The 23,617-nt window shown below is 55.6% G+C and overlaps 1 protein-coding gene across 8 annotated transcripts; it reads left to right on the forward strand.

Moving 5' to 3' along the window:
- The first annotated feature begins 638 nt into the window (after positions 1 to 638).
- Positions 639 to 13,612, forward strand: SPINDOC (spindlin interactor and repressor of chromatin binding). 8 transcript variants are annotated; one of them, XM_032640783.1, is made up of 8 exons: positions 639 to 1,021; positions 1,270 to 1,359; positions 4,520 to 4,849; positions 4,928 to 5,074; positions 5,225 to 5,377; positions 5,517 to 5,717; positions 9,217 to 9,277; positions 12,845 to 12,940. In XM_032640783.1, exons 1-7 carry the CDS (start codon positions 895 to 897, stop codon positions 9,264 to 9,266), a joined length of 1,098 nt encoding a protein of 365 aa, XP_032496674.1. In that variant the 5' UTR covers positions 639 to 894; the 3' UTR covers positions 9,267 to 9,277; positions 12,845 to 12,940. The 8 variants fall into 8 exon arrangements, with proteins under 8 accessions (XP_032496674.1, XP_032496673.1, XP_032496666.1 ...); XM_032640782.1 differs by having other exon boundaries at positions 12,807 to 12,930; XM_032640775.1 differs by lacking the exon at positions 9,217 to 9,277 and having other exon boundaries at positions 12,807 to 13,612.
- The last annotated feature ends 10,005 nt before the right edge of the window (positions 13,613 to 23,617 follow it).

The raw sequence follows: 23,617 nt of genomic DNA on the forward strand, positions 1-23,617 counted from the left end.
CTGCGTGACCTGTGGGGAGGGTCACAATCTCTGGACTCACTTTTTAAAAATGTAAATCACAACCCTCGGGGTGGTTTACGTGCGCCCCCAACACTCCACCTGGCTCTTCATCTTTCCATTCCCTTGTCCAGAAGGCTCCACAATGTTTTTTGAAATAAAGGATGAAATCGTCTAAGAAAACAGATAACGTACCCAAGATCACAGCGCTAGCAAATCGGAAGGAATTCATTCTCTACTCTTCCCACGCCAAGGCGCTTTCCGCTCCCCCACCGGTTCTTTTCGCGCCCCCTACATCCTCTGGCGGAGGAGGGCTTGTTCAGGGAAAGGTAAGAGAGACCCCGCTCAAAATCCTGGGGCACTTGGTAGCGCTCTTCGTGCAGCCAACGTGCCCAACTGGCGTCTCAATAAACGGCGACCCGCCAGGTTCGGCCGGCCGGCTCAGGACGCTTCCGGCTCTGGGGAGCTCAAGGTCCTCTCCCGCTGGCCCGAGACCCGCACCCCCGCGCCGGGGGGCAGCCGGAAGCAAGCTGCCCTGCCCGCCTCCTGCGGGTCGCGGGGTTTCTAACGGAGCCGCGTGCCCGGGGCGGGGCCACGCGCGATTGGCCGCTCGGAGTCGGGGGCGGGCCCGCGGCGGGCAGGCCGGGCGGGCGCCGACAATGAGCCTCCATAAAAGGGAGCGGCGGGGGGCTAGAGCCCCGGATTGAGCCCTCCCCGCCCGGGGTCCCGACGCTCTAGGTCTCGGGGAGGCCCAGACGCGCCCGTCGCAGGCCGGGCCGGCGAGCGGCGGGCGGCGGGGAGGAGGCTGCACGGGGCAGGAGGCGGCCGCCGGCTTGCGCGCAGGCCTGCGCGCCAGTCCTCTGGCGTCCGGTCACCGAGAGCCCCCCCGGCCGCGCCATGGCCCTGAAGGCCGAGGGCGCCGCGCTCGACTGCTTCGAGGTGACCCTCAAATGCGAGGAAGGGGAGGACGACGAGGAGGCCATGGTGGTGGCCGTAATCCCGCGGCCCGAGCCGATGCTCAGAGGTGAGAATGGGAGGGGAATCCCACTTCCGCGTCACGGTCCGGGGCTCGGGCTTCCCCCCCACACCAGTCGGGGGTCCGGGTACCCCCTCCCGCACCTCCAGTCAGGGGCCCAAGCGCCCCCACTCCACTCCGGCCTGGTGCCCGGGCGCCCCCTTCCCCCTTCTGTCTGAGGTACTGGCGCTCTCTTGTTCCACCCCCAGCGGGGTTTGGAATCTCAGGCCTCCCCGAATTCCCCCTCCCCCGCCCAGGGTCTGGAGCCTTCGATCCACGCCCCGCGAGCTCCGGATCTTCCGGTGCCCGAGCGCCCCCTCGCCCGGGCCCAGCACGACGGCTTCGAGGTGACGCTGGCGGGTCCCACCCCTCCCCCCTCCCCCTTCTTCCCCCCCCCCACCAATCGCGGAGGCAGAGACAGAGGCAGGCCCAGGGGCCAGGCCGTGTTCTCGGCCGAGGGCCGAGGGGCGGCAGGGCCTCCACGCCGGAGCTAGGGGCCCCGCACCTTGGTGTCCGGAGTGATTCGGTGGGTGGAGGCAGGCGCCGCTGCAGCCCGCCAAAAGGTGGATTTTAAGGGCTCTCCATGCAGAATGCTTTCCTACGCCCCCCTCACCATCCCCGGGCCTTGCGCTTGCATAAGCCGCAGGTGTCAGATTCTCGCGCTGCAAGGGTGAAAGGGGTTGCATAGGACACCTAGTTTTGGAAAAGGAGTGCTTGCTACGGGCGCCCTCAGACACTCTAGAAGGGGATTGGCCTCGGGAAGGGGTTTGAGGAGCAGTCTGGGAGCACTCGCTTTCCCCTCCTCCCTCACCGATTTCTCCAGTCCTCAGGATCTTGCAAACCCTAAGAAAACAAAGAGCCACCTTAGTGGAAGACACACTATTCATGAAAATGCAAAATCTTTTCATTCCTAGATACCCCGTCCCTCAGGGGAACAGTACCCAAAAGGTTGAGAGCAAGGCCATTCATTTAGCCTCAGCAGGACATGGTGATGTCTCCCTGCACTGCCTCTCCTTTTTGGAATCAAGAGTGCTATAAAATGAGGGAAATAAAGGCCACTACCCTTCTCAGAGCTTTCAATCCAAAAGAGAGGTTCTTTCTGTACTTCTGCTAATATTTCTCGAGTGCTCAGTGCCAGGCTGTCTCAGTTAACCCTCTCAACAACCCTGCGAGAGCATCCTCCTTCCCCAGAGAAGTGAATTCATTCAACAAGTATGTGGGGGCACCTCTTATATGTCAGGCACTGTTTTAGGCTAGGCATGCTAATAGCTATAAAGAAAGTCGAAACTCTGCTCTTCTGAAACATATATGTAGATACTAATGACCAAAGATAAATGAAGATAAATAAATGTATAGCATGTCAGGTGGTTCAGAGAACAGGAAATCAAAGTAAGGAGAAAAGAGTGAGGGTGTTTCATTTGGAATATCAGGTGGTCGGGAAAGCCTTCTCTAATAAGGTGAATTTTGAACACAGACCAAAGGAAGTGAGGGAGAGAACCCTGTAGATAATTGAGGTTAAGAATTTTCGGCAGAGAGAATAGTAAGGTCCTGAAGCAGAAGCTTCTTGAAAGATTTGGGGTGGGAAAGAAAAACAGACGAATTCAAGGTTTTGGGCCTGAGCGACTAGAAGGATGGACTTCCCATTTGCCGAGATGGAAAGACTGGAGTGCAGGCCTGTGGGAGATGGGGAGTTAAGGTTTGAACATGGCAAGTTTGAGAAGTTTATGACACATTCAAGCACAGATGTCAGATGGTAAGTAAGGCATGTGAATCTAAATTTCCTGGGAGAGTCTAGTTAGAGGTATAGACATGGGAGTTGTCAGCAGGCAGGCACTGGGATGAGACCACCAGAGGAAGGAGGTAGATAAAGATGGGGTCCCAGGACCGTTGTGGAATGCTCCAGTGATTCCAGTTTAGAGACTGAGTCATTCCTCATCAAACACTGTTGAATGCCACTACATGCCAGGCACTGTGCCGAGTGCTGGAGATACAGTTGTGAAGGATCAAAAATCCATGCTGGGGGCTTCCCTGGTGGCACAGTGGTTGAGAGTCTGCCTGCCGATGCTGGGGACACGGGTTCGTGCCCCGGTCTGGGAAGATCCCACATACCGCGGAGCGGCTGAGCCTGCGCGTCCGGAGCCTGTGCTCCGCAACAGTGAGAGGCCCGCGTACCGCGAAAAAAAAAAAAAAAAAAAATCCATGCTGTCTTGGACCTACAGTGCAGTCCGGAGACAAAGGGAACGAGTAGGAAATGAAGCAGTGAGGGGAACAGGGAGCTCAGGTGGGGCAGATGGCAGCTTTCTAAGGGACAGCAGACAAACCTTGGGTGAGAAGACGGCTCTGTTCCGGAGAAGGGACTGGCACGGGTGCCCGAAAAATAGCTCCAGTGAAGTAAGAGAAGAACCAATAGAAGGTGGTGCCCTGGAGTCCAAGGGACAAAAATCAAGATGGAAGAAGCTGTCTGTCAAAGGACAAAGTTGAAGAGCTGACTGCTGCGTTTAGCATTGGTGACCTTGACAAGAGCTGTTTTCGAGGAGTGGTGGGAAAGAAAGCCCAGCTGCAACCAAGGGATTCCTGCCCACAGTCACATTTGAGCGGGGTACAACCCAGCCTTGGAGCTAGACCTTCTGAGACCAAGCCGGTTCTCAGACCCATTTCAAATGCCACCTCTTCCAGGTAGTCCCCAGGTGTTAGGGTCTCCCATATTTGTCTTTCGCTCCATCTTTTCAGGTGGGAGGGAGGTGCAGCCACAAGGGATCAGAAACCCTGAGCTGCCAGGCTAACGTGGGTCTGAGCCTGCATCCTTTGCTGGGCTGAGAAGGGTTCCCATCCTGTCGGAGCTTGTGGTCCATGTGCACAGGGAACAGGTGCTGTGTCGACCAGTAGGGACAAGCTAGGTTACTGCCGCAAAGGCTTTGGGAGGGGAGGCTATTTCCGACAGGATGGGAGGCCTCTTGAAGGGACCTCAGCAAGTGGAGGAACAGGCATGGATGCCATTCACTGACCCGAGAAGGCTCATTGAGCATCTCCTCTCCTACGTGCCAGGCCCTGCGGGGACAGTAAGATGACAAAATTTACCATTCTTGTCCTCAAGGAAGTGCTTCGCTGCCATGGCCTCGTAGTCGCATATGGATATAATCACCTGCCAGGGGTGGGAGGTCAGGAAGGCTTCCCAGGGCTGAGGTTTTGAGCAGGGCCATGAAGGAAGTAGAGGACTTTGCCAGACTGATGGGCTGCCAAGGCCGTAGACGTGCAGGAACGCAGTCTGTTGGAAATGCCTGTTGGGCCTGTGGTCGGAGACTAGATTGAGGTAGCAGGATGCCGAGGCATGTAGGCTGTGTTTATCATGGCTAGTGCCTTGTGGGCTCCAGGGGAAGGGAGAAAGAGACTCCAGGTGGGAAAGTTCCTTCCCTACATATGCCACCAGGTTTGGGGAATCCTGTTCTCTGTATTGTTGGTTGTGGGCACCTTTACTGACAGTCCCCGCCCCCTCCTATCCCTCCGTAGTGGCCCAGCAGGAGAAGACCCCACCGCCGAGGCCCAGCCTGCTAGAGGCAGGCAGCGATGGCTGTGAGGAGCCCAGGCAGCAGGTGTCTTGGGAGCAGGAGTTCCTGGTGGGGAACAGCCCGGGAGGCAGCGGGCGGGCGCTGTGCATGGTGTGTGGGGCCGAGATCCAGGCCCCCTCGGCGGACACGGCACGCGCCCACATCCTGGAGCAGCACCCTCACACCCTGGACCTGAGCCCTTCCGAGAAGAGCAATATCCTGGAGGCCTGGAGTGAGGGGGTGGCGCTTTTGCAGGACTTCAGGGCTGAGCAGCCGTCCCCGCCCCATTCAGGTAGCTGGGCTGGGGGAGGGGCGGAGGGGGAAGGAAAAGTCAGGACTCTTGTTGCTCACTGGCGTCTGCCCGCTTCAGACTCAGGCCAGGAGGTGGAAGTGGACCCAGACTCCGACCCGGACCCCGAAATGCCAGCAGAGATTGTCGTTCTCCTCGACTCCGAGGACAACCCCTCCCTCCCTAGAAGGAGCCGGCCCAGGGGACTCCGCCCTCTGGAGCTTCCTGGTCAGTCATCCCAAAGCCTCAGAGGCTGAGTTGGGGGGAGGGGAAGCATGGGCCCTGCCATCTGGGTGGAGAGAGGCTGCTGGGCAGGTACCTTCAGCAGCCCTGTGGTTACAGCAATCAGGCCTCTTAAAAAGGTCTTGTCTTTTGCAGCGGCCCCTGTCTCAGAGCCGGTAAGCAAGAAGCCACGTGGTCAGAGATGGAAGGAGCCCCCTGGGGAGGAGCCAGTCAGAAAGAAAAGAGGCAGACCCATGACCAAAACCCTGGACCTGGACCCGGACCCGGACCCAGGTGAAGGCGAGGAAGGTGTGGGCTCCAGGAGGAAAGCTAGGACCCTGGAGGGGGTGGGGGGATGCGTGGCAGAGGGCACCTGCACCTCAGCTGAGGCCATGGGCTCAGCCCTTGGGAGTCTGACCTCACAGTTCCATCCTGTCCTCCCTTCCAGATCCCCCCTCACCTGGCTCACCCACCGAGACTTTTGCGGCTCCCGCCGAGGTCCGACACTTCACCGACGGCAGCTTCCCCGCTGGCTTCGTCCTCCAGCTCTTCTCCCACACCCAGCTCAGGGCCTCAGACAGCAAGGACTTGCCCAAAGAGGGGAGAGTAGCAGAAGGAGGTCTTCTCCAGCCGGAAAGCCCCTCCCCAGGTGAGCTCGTGAGAGGGGCTGACAAGTGCGGGGTCAGGAAGGCCGCATCCCTGGGGTCTGGCCTCCACGAGGCTGCTTGGCTGGTGCTCCAGTCCCCTGGGAGAGGGGCCGAGGGCAGGTGGATTTAAATACAGCAGCCAGCCAGGGAGCTGAGTTTTTTTGCGAGCTCCTTGGGAGTGTCCTGGCTGGTTGGTAGGTTGGGTTAAGCCAGTACTCCCCAAAAGCCCGACACCCATCACCGCAGTTAAGGTTGATTCCAGCTGGAGCCTGAGGTGCCCACCTTGGCCCCGATGGACCAGGGGCCTAGATGGGACCGATAGCAGAATAGACGGGGCGAGCACTCAGCAGACACCTCAGCTCAGTTTACATCTAATAATAGCAGTAAGCGCTTGTGTTTTTATCACGTTCTCCGATTTTAAGAAACTCATATGCAGCTCATCTGGCCCTTATAAAAGTATCTTTTCCAGATGGACCAACTGAGTCTCAGAGAACTGGTTCCTCCTCTACGGTCCTTGTATTCATTTCCTGAGACTGCTGTAACAAACTACCACAAACTTCGTGGCTTACAACAACACAGATATACTACTTTTTAGTCCCGGAGGTCAGAGGACTGGAACGGGTCTCACTGGGCTACAGTCAGGGTGTCAGCAGGGCTGGGTTCCTTTCTGGCTCCTAAAGGAGGAAGTCTTGCCTCTTCCAGCTTCTAGCAGCCGCCTGTATTCCTTGGCTTGTGCCCTCCTTCCATCTTCAAAGCAGGCCGTGGCCAGTGCAGTCTTTCTCAGGATGCCACTTTTGGGTCTGACTCTTCTGCCTTCTCCTTCCCCTTTAAAGACCCTTGCGGTTACACTGAGCCCACCCAGATCATCCAGATCTCTGTTTTATTTCAAAGTTGGCTGATTAACAATGTCAGTTCCATCTGTGGTCTTAATTCTCCCTTGCCGTGTAAGATACCGTATTCAGAGGTCCTGGGGATTAGGACTTGAACGTCTTTGGGGGACCGGTATACTGCTGCCACAGTCACGTAACCTAGCAGTAGCAGAATTGAGATGAGGCTGGCCTGTGTTCCAGCAGGGCAGGGCTGAGCCTGGTTCCTCTCTCTCTTCGTCTCGCCGGGCCAGGCCCTGCTCGCAGCATCTCAGACGCAAAAAAATGGTTTTTCTTTTTTTTTCTTTCTTTTTTTTGGCTGTGTTGGATGGTCGTTGCTGTGCACGGGCTTTCTCTAGTTGTGGCGAGCGGGGGCTACTCTTCATTGCGGTGGCTTCTCTTGTTGCGGAGCACAGGCTCTAGGCGCGCGGGCTTCAGTAGTTGTGGCTCGCAGGCTCAGTAGTTGTGGCTCGTGGGCTCTAGAGCGCAGGCTCAGTAATTGTGGCACACAGGCCTAGTTGCTTCACCACGTGTGGGATCTTCCAGGACCAGGGCTCGAACACGCGTCCCCTGCATTGGCAGGCAGACTCTTAACCACTGTGCCACCAGGGAAGCCCAAGAAAGTGATTCTTGAAGGAGTGAATGTGTGACACAGAGAGTGCCTCGTCCCGCCTGCCTGAAATGGGCGTTTGGAGTTGGAGCCCTGAGAAAGATGGCACACGGGGTGCTGGAGGCTCCCCAGAGCAGGGCTCTCAAAAAGGAGGTGTACTTTTTGCCTAAAGAAAAAGGCAAACCTGTCACTTCAGCCCACATCACTCAGTGGTGACCACTGTCAAAAATTTGGCTTGCGTCCTTCAGACCTTTTACAGAGCTCTGTGTGCCCGTCTCTGCACGTGTGCTTTCATCTATTTATTTTTTACCACTTTTTCTAGTCTGGAGGCAGGCCTCACCCCTGTGAGGTTGTAACTGTCTCAGGTTTCAGCTTGAATCACCTTCCAGTCCTGCTTCCCCAGGACCGTGCTCTGCCTGGACTCGAGTGTTTCCCGGGCCCCCTCGTATTGTCAGTGGACCCCTGCTCTAAATGGCTGATCTCTTCCACTGGCTGACGAGTCCTCTGGTTTCATTCTTGAAAGTGGGGGCTTTATTTTGACCCCTGGGGTACCCTGTGCCCAAACCCCACCTGTGTGGAGTGACCAATAGGTGAGAAGGGCATCCTTGAGGTCTCAGGTTTACTTGGGGTGAGTGGGCAAAGCCTGAGATTTGGGGTTCAGCAAGCTGATTGAATGATGTGAGAGGGATGGAGAGGGCCGAGAGGTGTTCCCGGCAGAGGCAGGGACCTGTGGAAGTTGGAGACAGTCCAGAACCTGCAGGAGGTACTAAGTGACACAGCAGCAAGTGTTCTGCAGCCCAGCTATGGGAAATGACAGGAGCGCCACAGCCTCTGTCCCCACGAAACTCACAGTCTGCCTAAGGGTACAAGTCAGCAAATGGAGAAGAGTGTGGTGCCCACGACGGTTCTGTGCAGAGCACAGGCTCCAGACCAGTAGTTTCAGGTTGGTTTGGGGTTTTAAGTACCCAAAGCTCAGATTTCTCAGAAACCTGTGAGGCTTCAACCAGAATGTCTCTACTTTGAGTTGTTTTATTTATTGAAACTCTCCAAAGATCTTATTTGAGTAAAGATCCTACCACTTTAAATCAAGGATGTAAAAGTTGGGGGGCGGGGAGTCACTGTGGTCAGGTCAGCTGACCTGATGGATATGTGTGTCAAGCAGTCAGGGACGACTTGCTGGACTTTCAGGGGCCTCCCAGGCTGAAGGCGGGGACCTGGCCAGGAGAGGAGGTGAGCCCTGAGGGCCCACTCGCACACAGTGGAAAAAAGCCTCCTGCTGGGGTGTGTGTGTGTGTGTGTGTGTGTGTGTGTGTGTGTGTGCACGCGTGCGCGCGTGCAGATAGTGGAAAAAAGCCTCTTTGTCCTGCCGGGGTGGGGGGGGAGTGTGTGGGGGGGTGTGTGTGTCAGCACTAGAACAGGGCCTGTGTGTGTGTGTGTGTGTGAGCACCTAGAACAGGGCCTGTGTGTGTGTGTGAGTGTGAGAGAGAGAGAGAGAGAGAGAGAGCACCTAGAACAGGGCCTGGCACCAAGAAAGCCCTCAGGGAAGATTTTTTGACAGATGAGTGGATGGCGGCTGCCTTCACTTGTCATCCTGGTGGTGGCATTTCCAGAGTCTCTGCTCAGAGACAAGCCTTAGTGAGAAACGAGAGAAGTGGGCCGCAGCCACCCCCTGGAGAAGGTGTACACATTTACACACACATGCACAAGTGTGGAGGAAGGGGAGGGGAGGAAGCTGGGGAAGCAGAGCAGTTTGGGCCAGGAGAGAAGTCGGGGCGGTTCTGGGGCTGGCGCGCTGCAGCTTGTCCCGGGGACAGAGAAGTCCTCTTGGCTTTGCTCTCCGATGGCCTGGGGCTGTGCTCACGCACTGCTTCTGAAAGAGCATCTCTCTACCGCACCTCAGGCCTCGCCCTCCTGAAACACCCCTCCCCACCACCCACCCCTTTGCCCTCCCTGCTATCAGGAAGAATTGGCACTTAATTCCAATGTACTGAGTTCTTTTAATGTATTTTTTCCTGAAATCCACAGGACCACCTTATAAAGGATTATTATGTCCACTTTACAGAAGAGGAAACTGAGCCTTGGGCAGGTGTGTTTCACCCATGCGGCTCCCCGCCTGCAGTGAGGGCCAGGAATCCGTTCTCTGTCAGACCAGGAGCTGTTCTTTTCTCTGGGTCTTCCCCATCAGCCTACGCAAAGCTGTTCTTTCTCCCTTCTTGACCCCTCATCCCATCGTAACCGCTGTCCCATTTATCCCCGAGCCTTTTCAGCAAAGCTGGAGAGCTCTTCCATACTGTCTCCAGGCTGTCTTCAGAAGCCGCTTGAGCCAAACGCATGCCCACCACCCTACACTAAAATGGCTTTTTTGGCAACATTGCCATTGACTTCCATAAAGTTAGATCTGGTGGTCAGTTCTCAGTCCTTATCTTTCCTGACCTGGCAAAAACAAGGAACCGCTCCCTCCCTCCCTCCCTCCCTCCCTCCCTCCCTCCCTCCCTCCCTCCCTTCCTCCCTCCTTCCCTCCCTCCTTCCCTCCCTCCCTCCTTCCCTCCTTCCCTCCTTCCCTCCTTCCTTCCCTCCTTCCCTCCTTCCCTCCTTCCTTCCTTCCTTCCTTCCTTCCTTCCTTCCTTCCTTCCTTCCTTCCTTCCTTCCTTCCTTCCTTCCTTCCTTCCTTCCTTCCTTCCTTCCTTCCTTCCTTCCTTCCTTCCTTCCTTCCTTCCTTCCTTCCTTCCTTCCTTCCTTCCTTCCTTCCTTCCTTCCTTCCTTCCTTCCTTCCTTCCTTCCTTCCTTCCTTCCTTCCTTCCTTCCTTCCTTCCTTCCTTCCTTCCTTCCTTCCTTCCTTCCTTCCTTCCTTCCTTCCTTCCTTCCTTCCTTCCTTCCTTCCTTCCTTCCTTCCTTCCTTCCTTCCTTCCTTCCTTCCTTCCTTCCTTCCTTCCTTCCTTCCTTCCTTCCTTCCTTCCTTCCTTCCTTCCTTCCTTCCTTCCTTCCTTCCTTCCTTCCTTCCTTCCTTCCTTCCTTCCTTCCTTCCTTCCTTCCTTCCTTCCTTCCTTCCTTCCTTCCTTCCTTCCTTCCTTCCTTCCTTCCTCCTTCCTCCCTCCCTCCCTCCCTCCCTCCCTCCCTCCCTCCCTTCCCTCCCTCCCTTCCCTCCCTCCCTCCCTCCCTCCTCCTCCCTCCCTCCCTCCCTCCCTCCCTCCTTCCCTCCTCCCTTCCTCCCTTCCTCCCTTCCTCCCTTCCTCCCTTCCTCCCTTCCTCCCTTCCTCCCTTCCTCCCTTCCTCCCTTCCTCCCTTCCTTCCCTTCCTCCCTTCCTCCCTTCCTCCCTTCCTCCCTTCCTCCCTTCCTCCCTTCCTCCCTTCCTCCCTTCCTTCCTTCCTTCCTTCCTTCCTTCCTTCCTTCCTTCCTTCCTTCCTTCCCAGAGACCCTTTCTGCCCTTGGCCTCTCGGGCAACAGCACGCCTGGGTCACACCTGCCTCTCTTGCTTGTTCTTTCCTAGCTCCCCAAGTGGGATCCTGTGGTTGTTTTTCTTCCCATTTCTGGAACATATGTTCCTTTGGGTCAGGATGTTTGCCTGTTTCATTTACTGTGATATCCCCAGTGCCCAGCACAGAATAGGTGCTGCTTCTGTATTTGGTGGATGAATGAATGACCCAACCGTGGGTCAGTGTCTGCACTCAACGCCCTGGGTGATCCCGTCCAGGCTCACAGCTTGAAGGACAGTTCCTGTGCTCACAGTCCCGCCTTTCTCCTCCACCCCGGACCTCTCCCTTCGGTTCCAGCCTCTCTCTTACCCGTATGATGTGTCTGATTGGTTGCCTAAAAGATCCCCCAAACTCGGAGTTTCTGACGGCGTTTCTGAACAGAACCCCCAGTCTCCTCCCCTCACCTCCAACCACTCTCTTCGCCCCCAGTCTTCCCTTACCCAGGAAGCTGGCAGCCCCGTTCTTCAGTTTGCTTGGACCAAACCCTCAGAGTCATCATCTTCTGTCTCTCTCAGACCCCACATCCGTCCATCAGCAAATCCTGTTAGCCCCACCTCCAAGATGCTCAGAATTGACCGCCCTGTCACTACCCCTACTGCTGCTACTTTCATCCAAGCTTCCTTAACAACCTTTGAACTTGTCTCCTAGCTTCTGAGCTTTGCCCTCTGTGGTCGGTCTCATACAGCAGCCAGAGCCCCTGTTGAAACACAAGTGGGATCCTGGCACTGCTCTGCTCAGAGCTCTCCAGCACCGTCGCTGTCGCACTTCAGATAAAAGTCAGAGTCCTCGTGGAGACCAGTGGTCCTCAAACCAGGATCTTCACCTCTTCTGCCCACCAGGGCATCTGCATTTGCTCTTCCTCCCGTCAGGAATGCCGTTCCCCAGCTAGACACGCCGCTGACTCCTCGCTTCCTGTATGTTTTGCTCACGCATCAGCCCTGTGAGGCCCTCCCTGCTACCCCGTCCCCTTCCCTGGTGTACTTTACTTTGCTTCTGTCTGTATATATCACAGTGCATTCTTGCTTTGTTCATCCTGTTTATTGGCTCTCACCACTGGAATGTAAATTCCAGGAAGGCCACTTGGCCTGCTCCATGTTCTGGGGAACTGGCCTGGTGTTGGGTACAGTATAGTTGCCCAGGAAGTTATTGTTGAATTAAGGAGCCAGTGAGTAGGCTCTGCTTGCCCTCGAGGAGCTTAGAGTTTGTCAGGGAGACAAACCAGCTCGTGTGACTACAAAGCAGAACTTGTTCAGTCGCACGACCCAGTGGCAGCCATTGAGTCATTTTAAATCCCGGCAGACAGTACAGCAAAACTGTACCTGTTTTCTCTGCCAGATTTTAAATCATTGGGTCTCTAGAAACAGTGCAGAAGAAAACCACAAATAATACAGGCACCGCAACAGTTACAGTCACCATTTTCTGGTTTTGTTTTTTGATGTAACTTTTGCGTGTGCCCGTGCCAAACTGGACATTTTGGTACCTGAACAGTGGCTGTCAGCAGTTCACGTTCCCCTGTCTTAAGGCCTGGTTTTGTCCATTGCGAGTAGCTCCTCCACGCTGCTGAGTTGGACATCTGACCCCTGCGTGGTAGGTATTGACTCGGGAGATGAAGAGCCTGGTTGAGGTTCCAGAGCAGAGCTGAATGTTAACCCAGGACCCTCTGTCCAGTGCTCTCTCCTCCGCCCTGCATATTCACCTGGTTGCTCCTTTGTGGGCACAGTCATGTCTTTTTCTGCTTTGGGGTGTTCCCCACCCCACCACCTCTGCCCACACAAGGCAGAACCCATCAGGCTAGGGTGCCCAGTACGTCCTAGATGAAACGGAGTCAGCTGAAGGTAGTTGAGGGGAGCGGAGTACAGCACTAAGTGTCCATGTGCCAGAATACATGAGGGAGGAAGGCTGCGGAGGGCCTGCGCTGATGCCTGCGGAGGTGCGATGCCCTTGTGGTTGGTGCTGGTCCTTGGATGATCTAGGAGCACAGCCTCCCACTGTCCCCAGGCTTCTCCTCAGACCGCAGGTCCTGGGCTATGGAATTGAAGGCCAGGAAATGGGGGTGTGGTTTACAGAGACCCTCGGGGGACATCCTCAAGGTGCGTTGTCTGGAGGGCCCTGACTCTCTCTCTGCTCCCATCCTTGCCCAGCTCCCCCTCCGGGGCTTCGTGGGACGCTGGATCTCCAGGTTATCCGCGTGCGGCTGGAGGAGCCCCCGGCAGTCAGCCTCCTGCAAGACTGGTCCAAGCATCCCCAGGGCACCAAGGGTGTGGGAGCAGGTGACAGCCCAGAATGGCCCGCGGTTCTGTCGGAATCCAGCACCACTGTCGGGGGGCAGCCGGAGGCAGGGAGTGGCCTGTAGGTTCTTGCTTTTCAGGGCGGGGAGAGGAGGCATTGTCACCCTTCGGCTTATCACTCAGACCTGCCCAGCTCGGCCACCTGATGGAGAGAGTAAAACCAGGTGCCAAGGCAGGATGGAGGAGAGGAAGGTGGGCAGCATCCGCTATGACTCGGGGACGCTGGAGAATGTCTCCCCGAGTGAGGCGTGAGGCCAGGCCCTGAGGGGGACGGGGTGCCGAGGGCTGTCGTGCGGTAGGGCATTGGGCCTTTGGAGAACACTCACCCGATCCTTTTGCTGACCCAGACCTCTCTGTCCCCCTGACCTCCTCCCACCTTCTCAGCCCCCCACCATTCTCCCTTGGCACAGTGCCTTACGCAAGAGGTGGTCGTGACGGTGTTGAACTGAGTCCCACTACCTCGGGGGACGCCTCTCCTCCCCCACCCGTTTCGGCTCCTAAACCAGGAGGCCTCCATTACCTCTTCTTCCTGCTCCATCCCTGCAGGTGGCTGAAGTAGCCTACCTGGGGGCTCCGTCACTCACACTCTCCTCTTCACCCCTTTTCCTGTTGTATATATCTCCTTTGTTGACAATAAATTATTTTTTTTTATTAAGAGAGTTCCGTCTGGGCCGTCATTGGGGGAAGGGGTTTGCTAGCAGGATATCCGGCCTCCTGGAGCGACCTTGAGGAGGGCTAAGAGGTGGTCCTGGGTGTGAGCCAGAAAGCTGCTGCCCCAGAGGCTGGAACAGGGTCAGGGCAGGCTTTGTTGGGCCAGCAGACCGAGGCCGAGTCAGTTAGCAGGGCACCTCGCCCCCTCCCCTTACCCGTGCCCTCCAAATGGGGTCAGAAACACCTTTAACATGTACCTTCTGACTCACTTGGTAAGCCTCTGTCTGTCCAAGACAGGCCACACTGGGGGGCCCAGGGGAGGAGCTGAGACTTAACATGACCTTTACAAAGTGCCCTGGCTGTGCCCAGTGTGCAGGGGAAGAGAAGCCTCCCCTCCCCCTGCCCCAGGAAAGGAAGGCAGGCGGTGGGGTCCTGAATGCCCCCAACCTTTCAGCGCTGAACGCTCAGCCTCATGGTCTGCCCGTCCTCCCCTCGGCTTAATTACACCAAGCCTTTGGCTGGTTTTCCTGTTCCCCAGACCCGGAGGTGGGTCCACTTGGATCTCTTCACCAGATTCCTAACCCCTTATCCTCCTAAATTAACCGTCACCGACCAAATCTGTGTAGGGTTGTGTTTTTCCTCTTTGGTGAAGGGGGCTCTCCAGAGAGGCACAGAGGGCTCTCAGATCCCAAACTTCACTGTCCCGTTCAGAATTCGGGGGTGAGTGGGATAAATAGGGCCAGCCACCCTCTGCACCTGGACTGCTGATGGATCCCGTGCGGCCGGGGAGGGGCGGGGCAGAGGCAGGGCTCACAGGGCAGCTGTTCCTGTGTGACACCAACCCCATCAGGTTTTGAGACTGACCAGAGAGCAGGTCCCTAAATAAGGAAGGGTGTGGGCTTGAGCGCGCTGTGCTGTGTGCCTGTCTGAGCTGGTGTCACCCGCGGGCTCAACCAGGTGTGAGTGATCTCGGCGTGGTTGACTCGTGGGAAGTGGTCCTTTCTCCCCATCTGACGAGCTCGGGAGAAAGCCCAGGGACATCTGGGGCCCTCTTCCAGGGGAGACCAGAAGATTTGCGGTGTGGTGGGGGGAAGAGGGCAAGGATTCAGGACCCCTCGTGTCGAGGGCGGCCGCACCAGCGCGTGATGTCAGGGGGCCGTAGAACTACCCTGTATCTCTACCACCATTTCTGCAAATTGGCAAAACTTGTATCCTTCCTAATGGGAAGAAATAAGTAATGCTGAAAGTTTGGCTCTGAAACACAGACTATGAATTGTCACAGGTGGTCGCTGTCCGTCCTTTCAATCGTGTGACTGTGTTTACATTTATGCCAATGTGCTTTTAAAACAATGTGGCTGTGTCGCTGGGTGTTGACAGTTGGGAGAACTTACGTAAAAGCTCATTGTGCAATTGTGAAGCTAAATGTACCTTCGCGGCTGTTAATTATGATTGAAGGTTTGGCCCTCTAGACTGTGAGCTCCTTCCGGGCAAGGGCTGGATTGCATTGACTTCATTTTCCTAGCGCCCTGCATAGGGTCTGGTGCATAGTAGGTACTTAATAAATGTTTGTCTGCTGACATCTTGGTGCGTATTCCTATGCGACGTTTTTGCAGTGCAGGCCGGTCCCTGCAGTGTGGTCCTCTGCATGAGGTGGCTGCCATTGTGACTGCTGGTGACATGGTTGTTCCATGGCTTATGCCCCACATCCTGGGTGGCAGGGATCTGCCCAGCCTTGGCCAGGACCCCAGGGACTCCGTGAGCATGTGTGGCTGGGAGCTGCCTGTGGGCACCTCTGGGCTTCCAGGGAGAGGTGGAGAGAGTGGAGCCCGGGGAGTGGCTCCACCCAGAGTGCAGAAGGGAGCTTCTGAACGTAGGTGAAGGATTGCTTGGGGTCCGCCACCTGGGCCAGAGCCACAGTCCTAGAGTCTGTGACACCAAGAAAGCCTCCTTTGCAAATATCAGCGACCCGAGTGGCTGACGGTGGTGACGTTCTCCAGGTGTGATGCTGGAGTCCAGCCACGACCAGGTGAAGGAGCTGGGGAAGAGGATGCCGCCGCCCGACCTCTGAGCCGTACCCCCACCCCTAGTCCCCAGTACTCCTTTGTGCTCTGAAGGCGGCCACCTGCCACCCTTCACAACTGCCCTCCTTCGGGTCCAGTCAGGGAGCTCTTTTTGGAGACCAGTAACAGCCCTGAGGGCAAAGGCAGTCTGAGACCAGGGAAGAAGAAGCCCCTTCCCTCCTTGAAGAGAAACTGCGGTGTGTACGGCCGTGGTTGGAAAGCGGGGGGCACGGTTGGAAAAGGGGGAGGGTCACCGGCTGGGCCCCCGTGCAGCGCCCAGTCCCGTCACTGCTCTGGCCCGGACTCCACGGCTCCTCCAACCCGCTCTCCCTTTCCGGGCCCCCCACCCCATTCCTCACACACACAGCCAGGCTGCAGAGCGGCTGGAATGAGACTGCCTTCACGGTGTGAAGTTCTGCACACCCCTGAGGTGTGGAGGAGGCTGCGGGCTGGGGTGCGAGAGCGTCTCTGAGGGGATTGCAGCCTCTGCGTCTGTCCCCACGGAGGGTCTTTCGGGAAGGGGGCACCCGGCTGACCTCCCCAAGGCAGGATGGAGGTAAGGTGACTCCACAGCACACAGTGTGTCTGTTTCCCACCTTCCTGGAACCAGGTGCCTTCATATCACCGAATCTGGCCAGTCCCTTTCTTCCCTGGAGCAAATAGCCTCACTCCGTGGACACAGTACACCACGAGAAAGGAAGAGAAAGGAAACAGCCACCTTTTTGGCCTCCCTAACACCAACAGCAAAGCCTCAGTTCTCAGGCCCCGCATCTAGGAGGCCCGGGGAAGCAGGGGCGGGGGCAAGCACCCTGCAGGGTCAGCTTGCACAGCCGTGGATGAAGGCCCCTGGGCAGCCACGGTGCTGGGAACTGTGGGGTGCAGACAGGACACCTGCCCTGGCCTCCACTGTGGGTCACCCGACCTTGTGCCCATGATACAGGTGAGGAAACCGAGGCACCTTGAGCTTGCCTGCCATCCCAGAGCGGCTAAAGGAGCAGGACCTGGCTGAGCCCAGGTCTGTCTGCCTGCAGAGCTGTTGTCTCCGGCACGCCATGGCCTGCTTGTGCTTTAGGAAGACCCTGGCACACCTTCCCTCCAGAGCCTGGGGACCCACGGTGGGTTCAGGGCTTGGGGCTGGAGTGGACGCAGGTGGGAGTCAGGAAGCTCGTTGGAGACAACAAGTGGTCACACCTCCTTTGCTCAGGAGCACAGGTGCCCAGTGCCCCTGCCTTGCCAACTTCCAGAGCCCTCCAGGGCCTGGCCCCTGCTGGGATCATGCCCTGTGCCTGGCAGTACCCACTGGAGGGGCTCACAGCAATGTGGAGGGGTGCTCATCACACCTGTCTCAGGTGACGATGTCTGGGAACCAAGCTGAGGGTTTTGAGGGTGTTGGGAGCCCTGTCCCTCACCTGCCTTTCTCCTGAAAGGCTCCTGGGCCCCTGGTGGGTCCCGCCTGCTGGCCCTGGCCTCCCTCAGCGACCTCTGACCCTGGCTCAGGCTGGACTTGGTATTTGGAGGCTACAAAAGCAGTGCCAGGTGCGATGACGTCCACATGAGCTCGGGCTGCCCTAGGGGACGGGGCAGAGGGAAGGGCTTCTTTCCAGACCCTGCCCTGTCCCTTCCACTCCCTCTCCTTGACCCAACCACTCGCCCACCATGGCACCCACATCTTCCTGGGTGAGCAGTTGGCCTCAGAGAGACTAATCCATGGCCCTCCAAGGTTAAGATCACTGTGCTGTTCAAAGCTCAGGCTCAAGGGGCCACGCAGACCCGGGCTCACAGCTGCCAGCTGGATGAGAGGCATTCACGGTTCAGGTGTTTTGAGTATAGCTGTGAACGAGAGAGAGCACCCCGGCTCTCCCCACACCCCCATTCCAGGGGAGGCAGACGGCAAACTAGGGGCTTCTCAGTGTGTCCAGCGGGGAAGAGTACTGGGCGTGACGGAAGGGCACTATTCATTTTCTTTTCTTTTCTTTCTCTTTTGATCATGGACTTTTTTTTCCCACACTGCGCGACTTGTGAGATCTTAGTTCCCCGACCAGGGATCAAACCCCCGGGCCCTCGGCAGTAGAAACACGGAGTCCTAACCACTGTACTGCCAGGGAATTCCCAATGGTGGACAGTTTCAAACACACCCAAAAGAAGAGGGAGAGAGAGAGAGAGAGAGAGAGAGAGAGGAACAGTGAACACTGATGTATCCCAGCTTCAACAAATATGGCCAATTTTGGTTTATCTTTATCTCCCCACATCTCCTTCTCTTCTGGATTATTTAAAAGCAAATCCCAGGGCTTCCCTGGTGGCGCGGTGGTTGGGAGTCCGCCTGCTGATGCAGGGGACGTGGGTTCGTGCCCCGGTCCGGGAAGATCCCGCATGCCGTGGAGCGGCTGGGCCCGTGAGCCATGGCGGCTGGGCCTGCGCGTCCGGAGCCTGTGCTCTGCAGCAGGAGAGGCCACAGTAGTGAGAGGCCCGCGTACCGCAAAAAACAAACAAACAAACAAACAAACAAACAAAAAAGCAAATCCCAGCCATTGTATCAGTTCATCTGTAAATAGGTCTGTTTGTATCTCTAGGAAATTCAGACTCTTTTCAGTAAAATATATATCACACTTTAAAAACTAATAATCCCTTAATGTCGTTTAATATCCACACAGTGTTCACATCCCCCAGTTGGTCCATGAATATCTTTAAAAAAACCTTTTTTTAATTGTGGGAAAATACACATAACATGAAATTTACCATTTTCAAGTGTCCAGTTTAGTAGTAAGTACATTCACATTGTTGTACAACCGATCTCCAGAACTCTGCCATGAATCTTTATACAACTGATTTCTTTGAATCAGGGTCTAAGTACATTCCACACACTGCATTTGGTTGATGGATTTGAGCCTTTCTTTCCTCTTTTTCCCTATTTCTTTTCTTTTTTCTTAAGAACACAGTGGCTTGTTCTGCGGACAGAATTTCCTCCGTTCTGGACTTGGCTGATTGCATTCCCACGATATCCTTGCCTGTTCATTTGTCAAGGGATGCAGTTTTGAGTTGGGGGCTAGAGAGGGCTTCCTCTGTAAGCACAGAGAGAGCCATGCAGTTACATAGGGAAAGGGAGTTGAGGGCAAAGGGAACAAGGAGGGCCAAAGTCCTGTGGCTTTCGTTCCCCAGAGATTCACAGCCTGCTATGTGCCCAGCACTGTTGGAACCACTAAGGACACCGCCAGGGCCAGAAAATGTCCCTGCTGTCCTTGGGGCTGGGGACCTCAGGCACTGTCCTCCCTAGGGAGGATGGTGAGGTGGTAGGGAAAGTGGAAGTATTCCCCCAGACACACCTGCTGCCGGCCAGCCAGGAGCAACCATGCAGCTTTGGGTATGCGGGGACATCATCTCAGACACTGATGAGTCATTGGCCGGCCTCCCCCGCCCCTCATCCTCCAGGAAGCCAGTTACAGCCAGCTGGTACCGACTCCCCTCTGCCAGCTCCAAGTCTCAGGCTGCTCTTGGCCCATCCCTGTGAGATGGGAACTCCTTGAGAGCGGCCTCCTTCATGCCTCCACGGGCTGCTCCTATTTCTGCCAGGGCTCGCAGTCCTTTGCTTATTCTTGGGGTCTGACTCTGCATCACCTCCTCTAAGAAGCCTTCCTTGCTGCTTCTTCCAGTCCCCATGCTCCCACAGGCCCCAGATCATCCACTTTGGGTATCCCCCTCTGAGCCCCAGTAAAAACCGCCCACTTCTGCTTTCCCCTTTGCCTCCCACCGACGTTGCTTCTGCCAACGTGGCAGCCTGGCTTTCCATCCAGAATGCCCAACCTTCTTAGTAATGGAGGTGGCAGAACTCTGCCTGTAGACAGTGGCCCAGTATGGGAATGTGAGTTGGTCCAAATGGCACCTCCTACCAGGAGAACAGACACTGAAGGTGGCCTCCCTGCCTGATGCCCCTTCCTCTCCCCCTCTCCCCTCCTCCCCCCTTCCCCCTAAGTCGGTATACAGTGACCTCCGTGGGCAGCTGGACTTTCCTGCTGCGCTAGGCACATATGAGCAAGGCAGGAACACAGTCTCCTCCACCCCAGGCACAGTGCCAAGTCATGGGCGAAGAAGGACAAGAGTGACATTGTCACTGGCTTAGGGTTTGGGAGATTATCTTAGTCTGTCCAGGCTGCCGTCACAAAATACCATAGACTCATGGCTTATAAACAACAGAAATTTATTCCTCATATCTCTAGAGGCTGAGAAGTCCAAGATCAAGGTGCCACCAGATTCAATGTCTGGTGAAAGTCCACTTCCTGGTTCACAGACAGCTATCTTCTTGCTGTGTCCTCACTCGGTGAAGGGGCCGGAGAGCTCTGTGGGGTCTCTTTTATAAGGGTCCTCATCCCATTCATGAGGGCTCTGTCTTCATGACATAATCACCTCCCAGAGGCGCCACCTCCAAATACCATCACCTCAGGGGGATTAGGATTTCCACATATGAATCTTGGGGGGCAGACACACATTCAGTCGACAGCATTACGGAAGACCACACAGAGAGCAAAGAAGAAGCCTGAGGCCCCAAGTGGGCGAGGGAGTTACCTAATGGCTCACATGATCCATTAGTGACAGAGCTGGGGCCAGGATGGACTCTTACATCTGATCCAGTGCTGTGCTTCTGGGATGTGGGGAGGATATAGTAGAGAGACTTAAAAGAAGCCTCAGGGAGGCGGGCTAGTCTGCCTAATGATAACAGCAGCCCACACAAAGCGCTGGCTGTCCACCAGGCTCTGTCCTGGCCTGTTTCGTGTATCGTCTCATTATAGCCTCACAGATCAGCCCTGTGAGGTAGGTACTTTTATTATCCCCGTTTAACAGATGGGGAAATTAAGGCAGAGAGACGTTAAGAGGCTTACTTAAGATCACATAGCTGCTAAGGAGCAGCCTGGCAGTAGGGTCTGTGTGTTTGCCCACCACCCTACACAACCCACCTCTCGTGGGCGGAGAAGCCCAAAGTTCATTCCCCTGTTCCCACTCCCACTGGCAAGTGACCAGGCTTCTCTATGCTTCAGTTTTCTTCTGAGAAAAATGAGGGAAATAACAATGCCTCCCACTTGTGAGTGTGAGTATATCCACATAGGATGCAGCTCTCCATGTGGGTTAGCCCTGAGAAAAGGGAAGGAGCCTGGGAGTTCCTGTCCTAGTGTAGCTCACATCCTGGTGGAATAATAAACATATTCTAGTCCATCAGTTCTAAGATGCACATCTGCCCACACTCTAACATCTCTGAAAGGTCCTAAATTCAATATGGTGTATGGTAATGGCGATAAAGTGCATGATGGGGCTTCCCTGGTGGCGCAGTGGCTAAGAATCCGCCTGCCAACGCAGGGGACACAGATTCGAGCCCTGGTCCGGGAAGATCCCACATGCTGCAGAGCAACTAAGCCCGTGCGCCACAACTACTGAGCCTGTGCTCCAGAGCCCGCGAGCCACAAATGAAGCCCGGACGCCTAGAGCCCGTGCTCTGCAACAAGGGAAGCCACCGCAATGAGAAGCCCGCGCACTGCAGCGAAGAGCAGCCCCTGCTCGCCGCAACTAGAGAAAAGCCCGGGCACAGCAACAAAGACCCAATGCAGCCAAAAATAAATAAATAAAATTTTAAAAATAAATAAATAAAATGCATGATGGGAGTTCAGAGACATCAAGAGAGAGCAAAGCTCAGCGAGATGGCAGGGTCTCTGTGAGTCAGAGGGCATGTGTGGGTTTGCCACACCCTGTTATCTGACTCTTGATCAGAGGGCAATTCTGGACCACTCTCCTTACCCCCCCGGGGTGGCCTGCCTGAGCAGGCTCTCTGGCTTCACTGGGTGGGAGGAGAAAGATGGAGAAGAGTTGCAATGGTTCACAGGGGTGAGAATGAAGGTGTCTTCCATCCAGCACCTTGGGCTCCCTTTGGCTTTTCCCTTCCTGGCCCATCCATGCAGGGGACTGCTATCCTAAGGCCCCTGTGCCTCTGGTGCTGGGGATCTGTAACCGCTGCCTTCCCTGATTCCAGTGGGCAACATGGCTGCCCTGGACCACAGGTCCTATCCATTGGTTTCTACCTGGTCTGGGGCTTGTGGTACAGCCTTTACTTTTGTGTTTGTTTTGTTTTCAGTTATTCAGGTTGGAAAGCTTGGAATTATCCTTAGCTCTTCTCTCTCACATAACTCCTAAACCAATCCATCAAGAAATCCTGTCGGGGGCTTCCCTGGTGGCACAGTGGTTAAGAATCCACCTGCCGGGACTTCCCTGGTGGTGCAGTGGCTAAGAATTCGCCTGCCAATGCAGGGGACACAGGTTCGAGCCCTGGTCTGGGAAGATCCCACATGCTGCAGAGCAACTAAACCCGTGTGCCACAACTACTGAGCCTGTGCTCTAGAGCCCGCGAGCCACAACTACTGAGCCCACGTGCCACAACTACTGAAGCCCGTGCGCCTAGAGCCCATGCTTCGCAACAAGAGGAGCCACTGCAACGAAAGGCTTGCGTGCCACAACGAAGAGTAGTTCCCACTCGCCACAACTAGAGAAAGCCGGTGTGCAGCAATGAAGACCCAATGCAACCAAAAGTAAATAAATAAATAAATTTATTTAAAAAAAAAGAATCCGCCTGCCAATGCAGGGAACATGGGTTCAAGCCCTGGTCTGGGAAGATACCACATGCCGCAGAGCAACTAAGCCCATGCGCCACAACTACTGAGCCTGCTCTCTAGAGCCCACGAGCCACAACTACTGAGCCCGTGTGCCACAACTACTGAAGCCCGCGTGCCTAGAGCCCGTGCTCTGCAAGAGAAGCCACTGCAATGAGAAGGCTGCGCACCTCAACGAAGAGTAGCCCCCGCTCACCACAACTAGAGAAAGCCCCTAAGAAGCAAGGAAGACCCAATGCAGCCAAAAATAAATAAATAAATTTATATATTAAAAAGAAAAGAAAAGAAATCCTGTCCGGGGACTTCCCTGGTGGCACAATGGATAAGAATCCGCCTACCAATGCAGGGGACACGGGTTCGAGCCCTGGACCGAGAAGATCCCACATGCCACAGAGCAACTAAGCCCATGAGCCACAACTACTGAGCCTGCGCTCTAGAGCCCGTGAGCCACAACTACTGAGCCCACGTGCCACAACTACTGAAGCCTGCGTGCCTAGAGCCCGTGCTCCGCAGCAAGAGAAGCCACCACAGTGAGAAGCCCGCGCACCGCAACAAAGAGTTGCCCCCACTCGCTGCAGCTAGAGAAAGCCCATGCGCAGCAACAAAAACCCAATGCAGCCAAAAATAAATAAATAAATTGATTTTTTAAAAAAGGAAAGAAAGAAATCCTGTCGGCTGTATCTATCACAAATCTGACCAGTTCTCACTACTTCCACCACTGCTGCCTTGCTCTGAGCCATGGTCATCTCTCACTTGAGTTGTCATAAAAGCCTCCTCAGGGTTTCCAGAAGGAAACCCTGCCCTGCCCCTTCACTCTATTCTCAGCCAGTCAGGTCATGTCACTACAGTGGCTCCCCACCTCACTACAAGAAAAAGCCAAAGCAGCGGCCCACCAGGCCTGACTCCACATCACCTTTCTGCCGTCTTCCCCTACTCTTTACCCCCACACTCTCAAACAGCCAGGCCCGCACCTGCCTCAGGACCTGTGTACTGGCCGCACCCTCTGCCTAGAATGCTCTTCCCCCAGACAGCGGCAGAGCTCACTCCCTCATCTCCTTCAAGTCTTTGCTCAAGTGTCACCTTCTCAGTGAAGCCTGCACTGACCACCCTAAAACTGCAACTTGTTTTCCATCCCTTCACCTCACTTCTGCAATCCTGATCCCCCTTAGCTGACTAGTTTTTTTCCCATGGCACTTAATATTTACTATCGTGTATTATGTTTGTTGCCTGTCTTTCCCCAGTCGAGATGCAAGTTCCCCAACAGCAGAGATCTTTTGTTCACTGATATATCTGAAGAGCTTAGAACAGT

This window comes from Phocoena sinus, chromosome 8 (genome assembly GCF_008692025.1).
Source record: "Phocoena sinus isolate mPhoSin1 chromosome 8, mPhoSin1.pri, whole genome shotgun sequence".
NCBI classification, from domain to species: domain Eukaryota; kingdom Metazoa; phylum Chordata; class Mammalia; order Artiodactyla; family Phocoenidae; genus Phocoena; species Phocoena sinus.

Excerpts from the sequence above, each read along its gene's own strand:
- SPINDOC (XM_032640775.1), top strand. The coding sequence starts at position 895 with ATGGCCCTGAAGGCCGAGGGCGCCGCGCTCGACTGCTTCGAGGTGACC. Across the intron at positions 4,850-4,927 it reads GCCGTCCCCGCCCCATTCAG|ACTCAGGCCAGGAGGTGGAA; the intron begins GTAGCTGGGCTG and ends TGCCCGCTTCAG. Across the intron at positions 5,075-5,224 it reads CCGCCCTCTGGAGCTTCCTG|CGGCCCCTGTCTCAGAGCCG; the intron begins GTCAGTCATCCC and ends TGTCTTTTGCAG.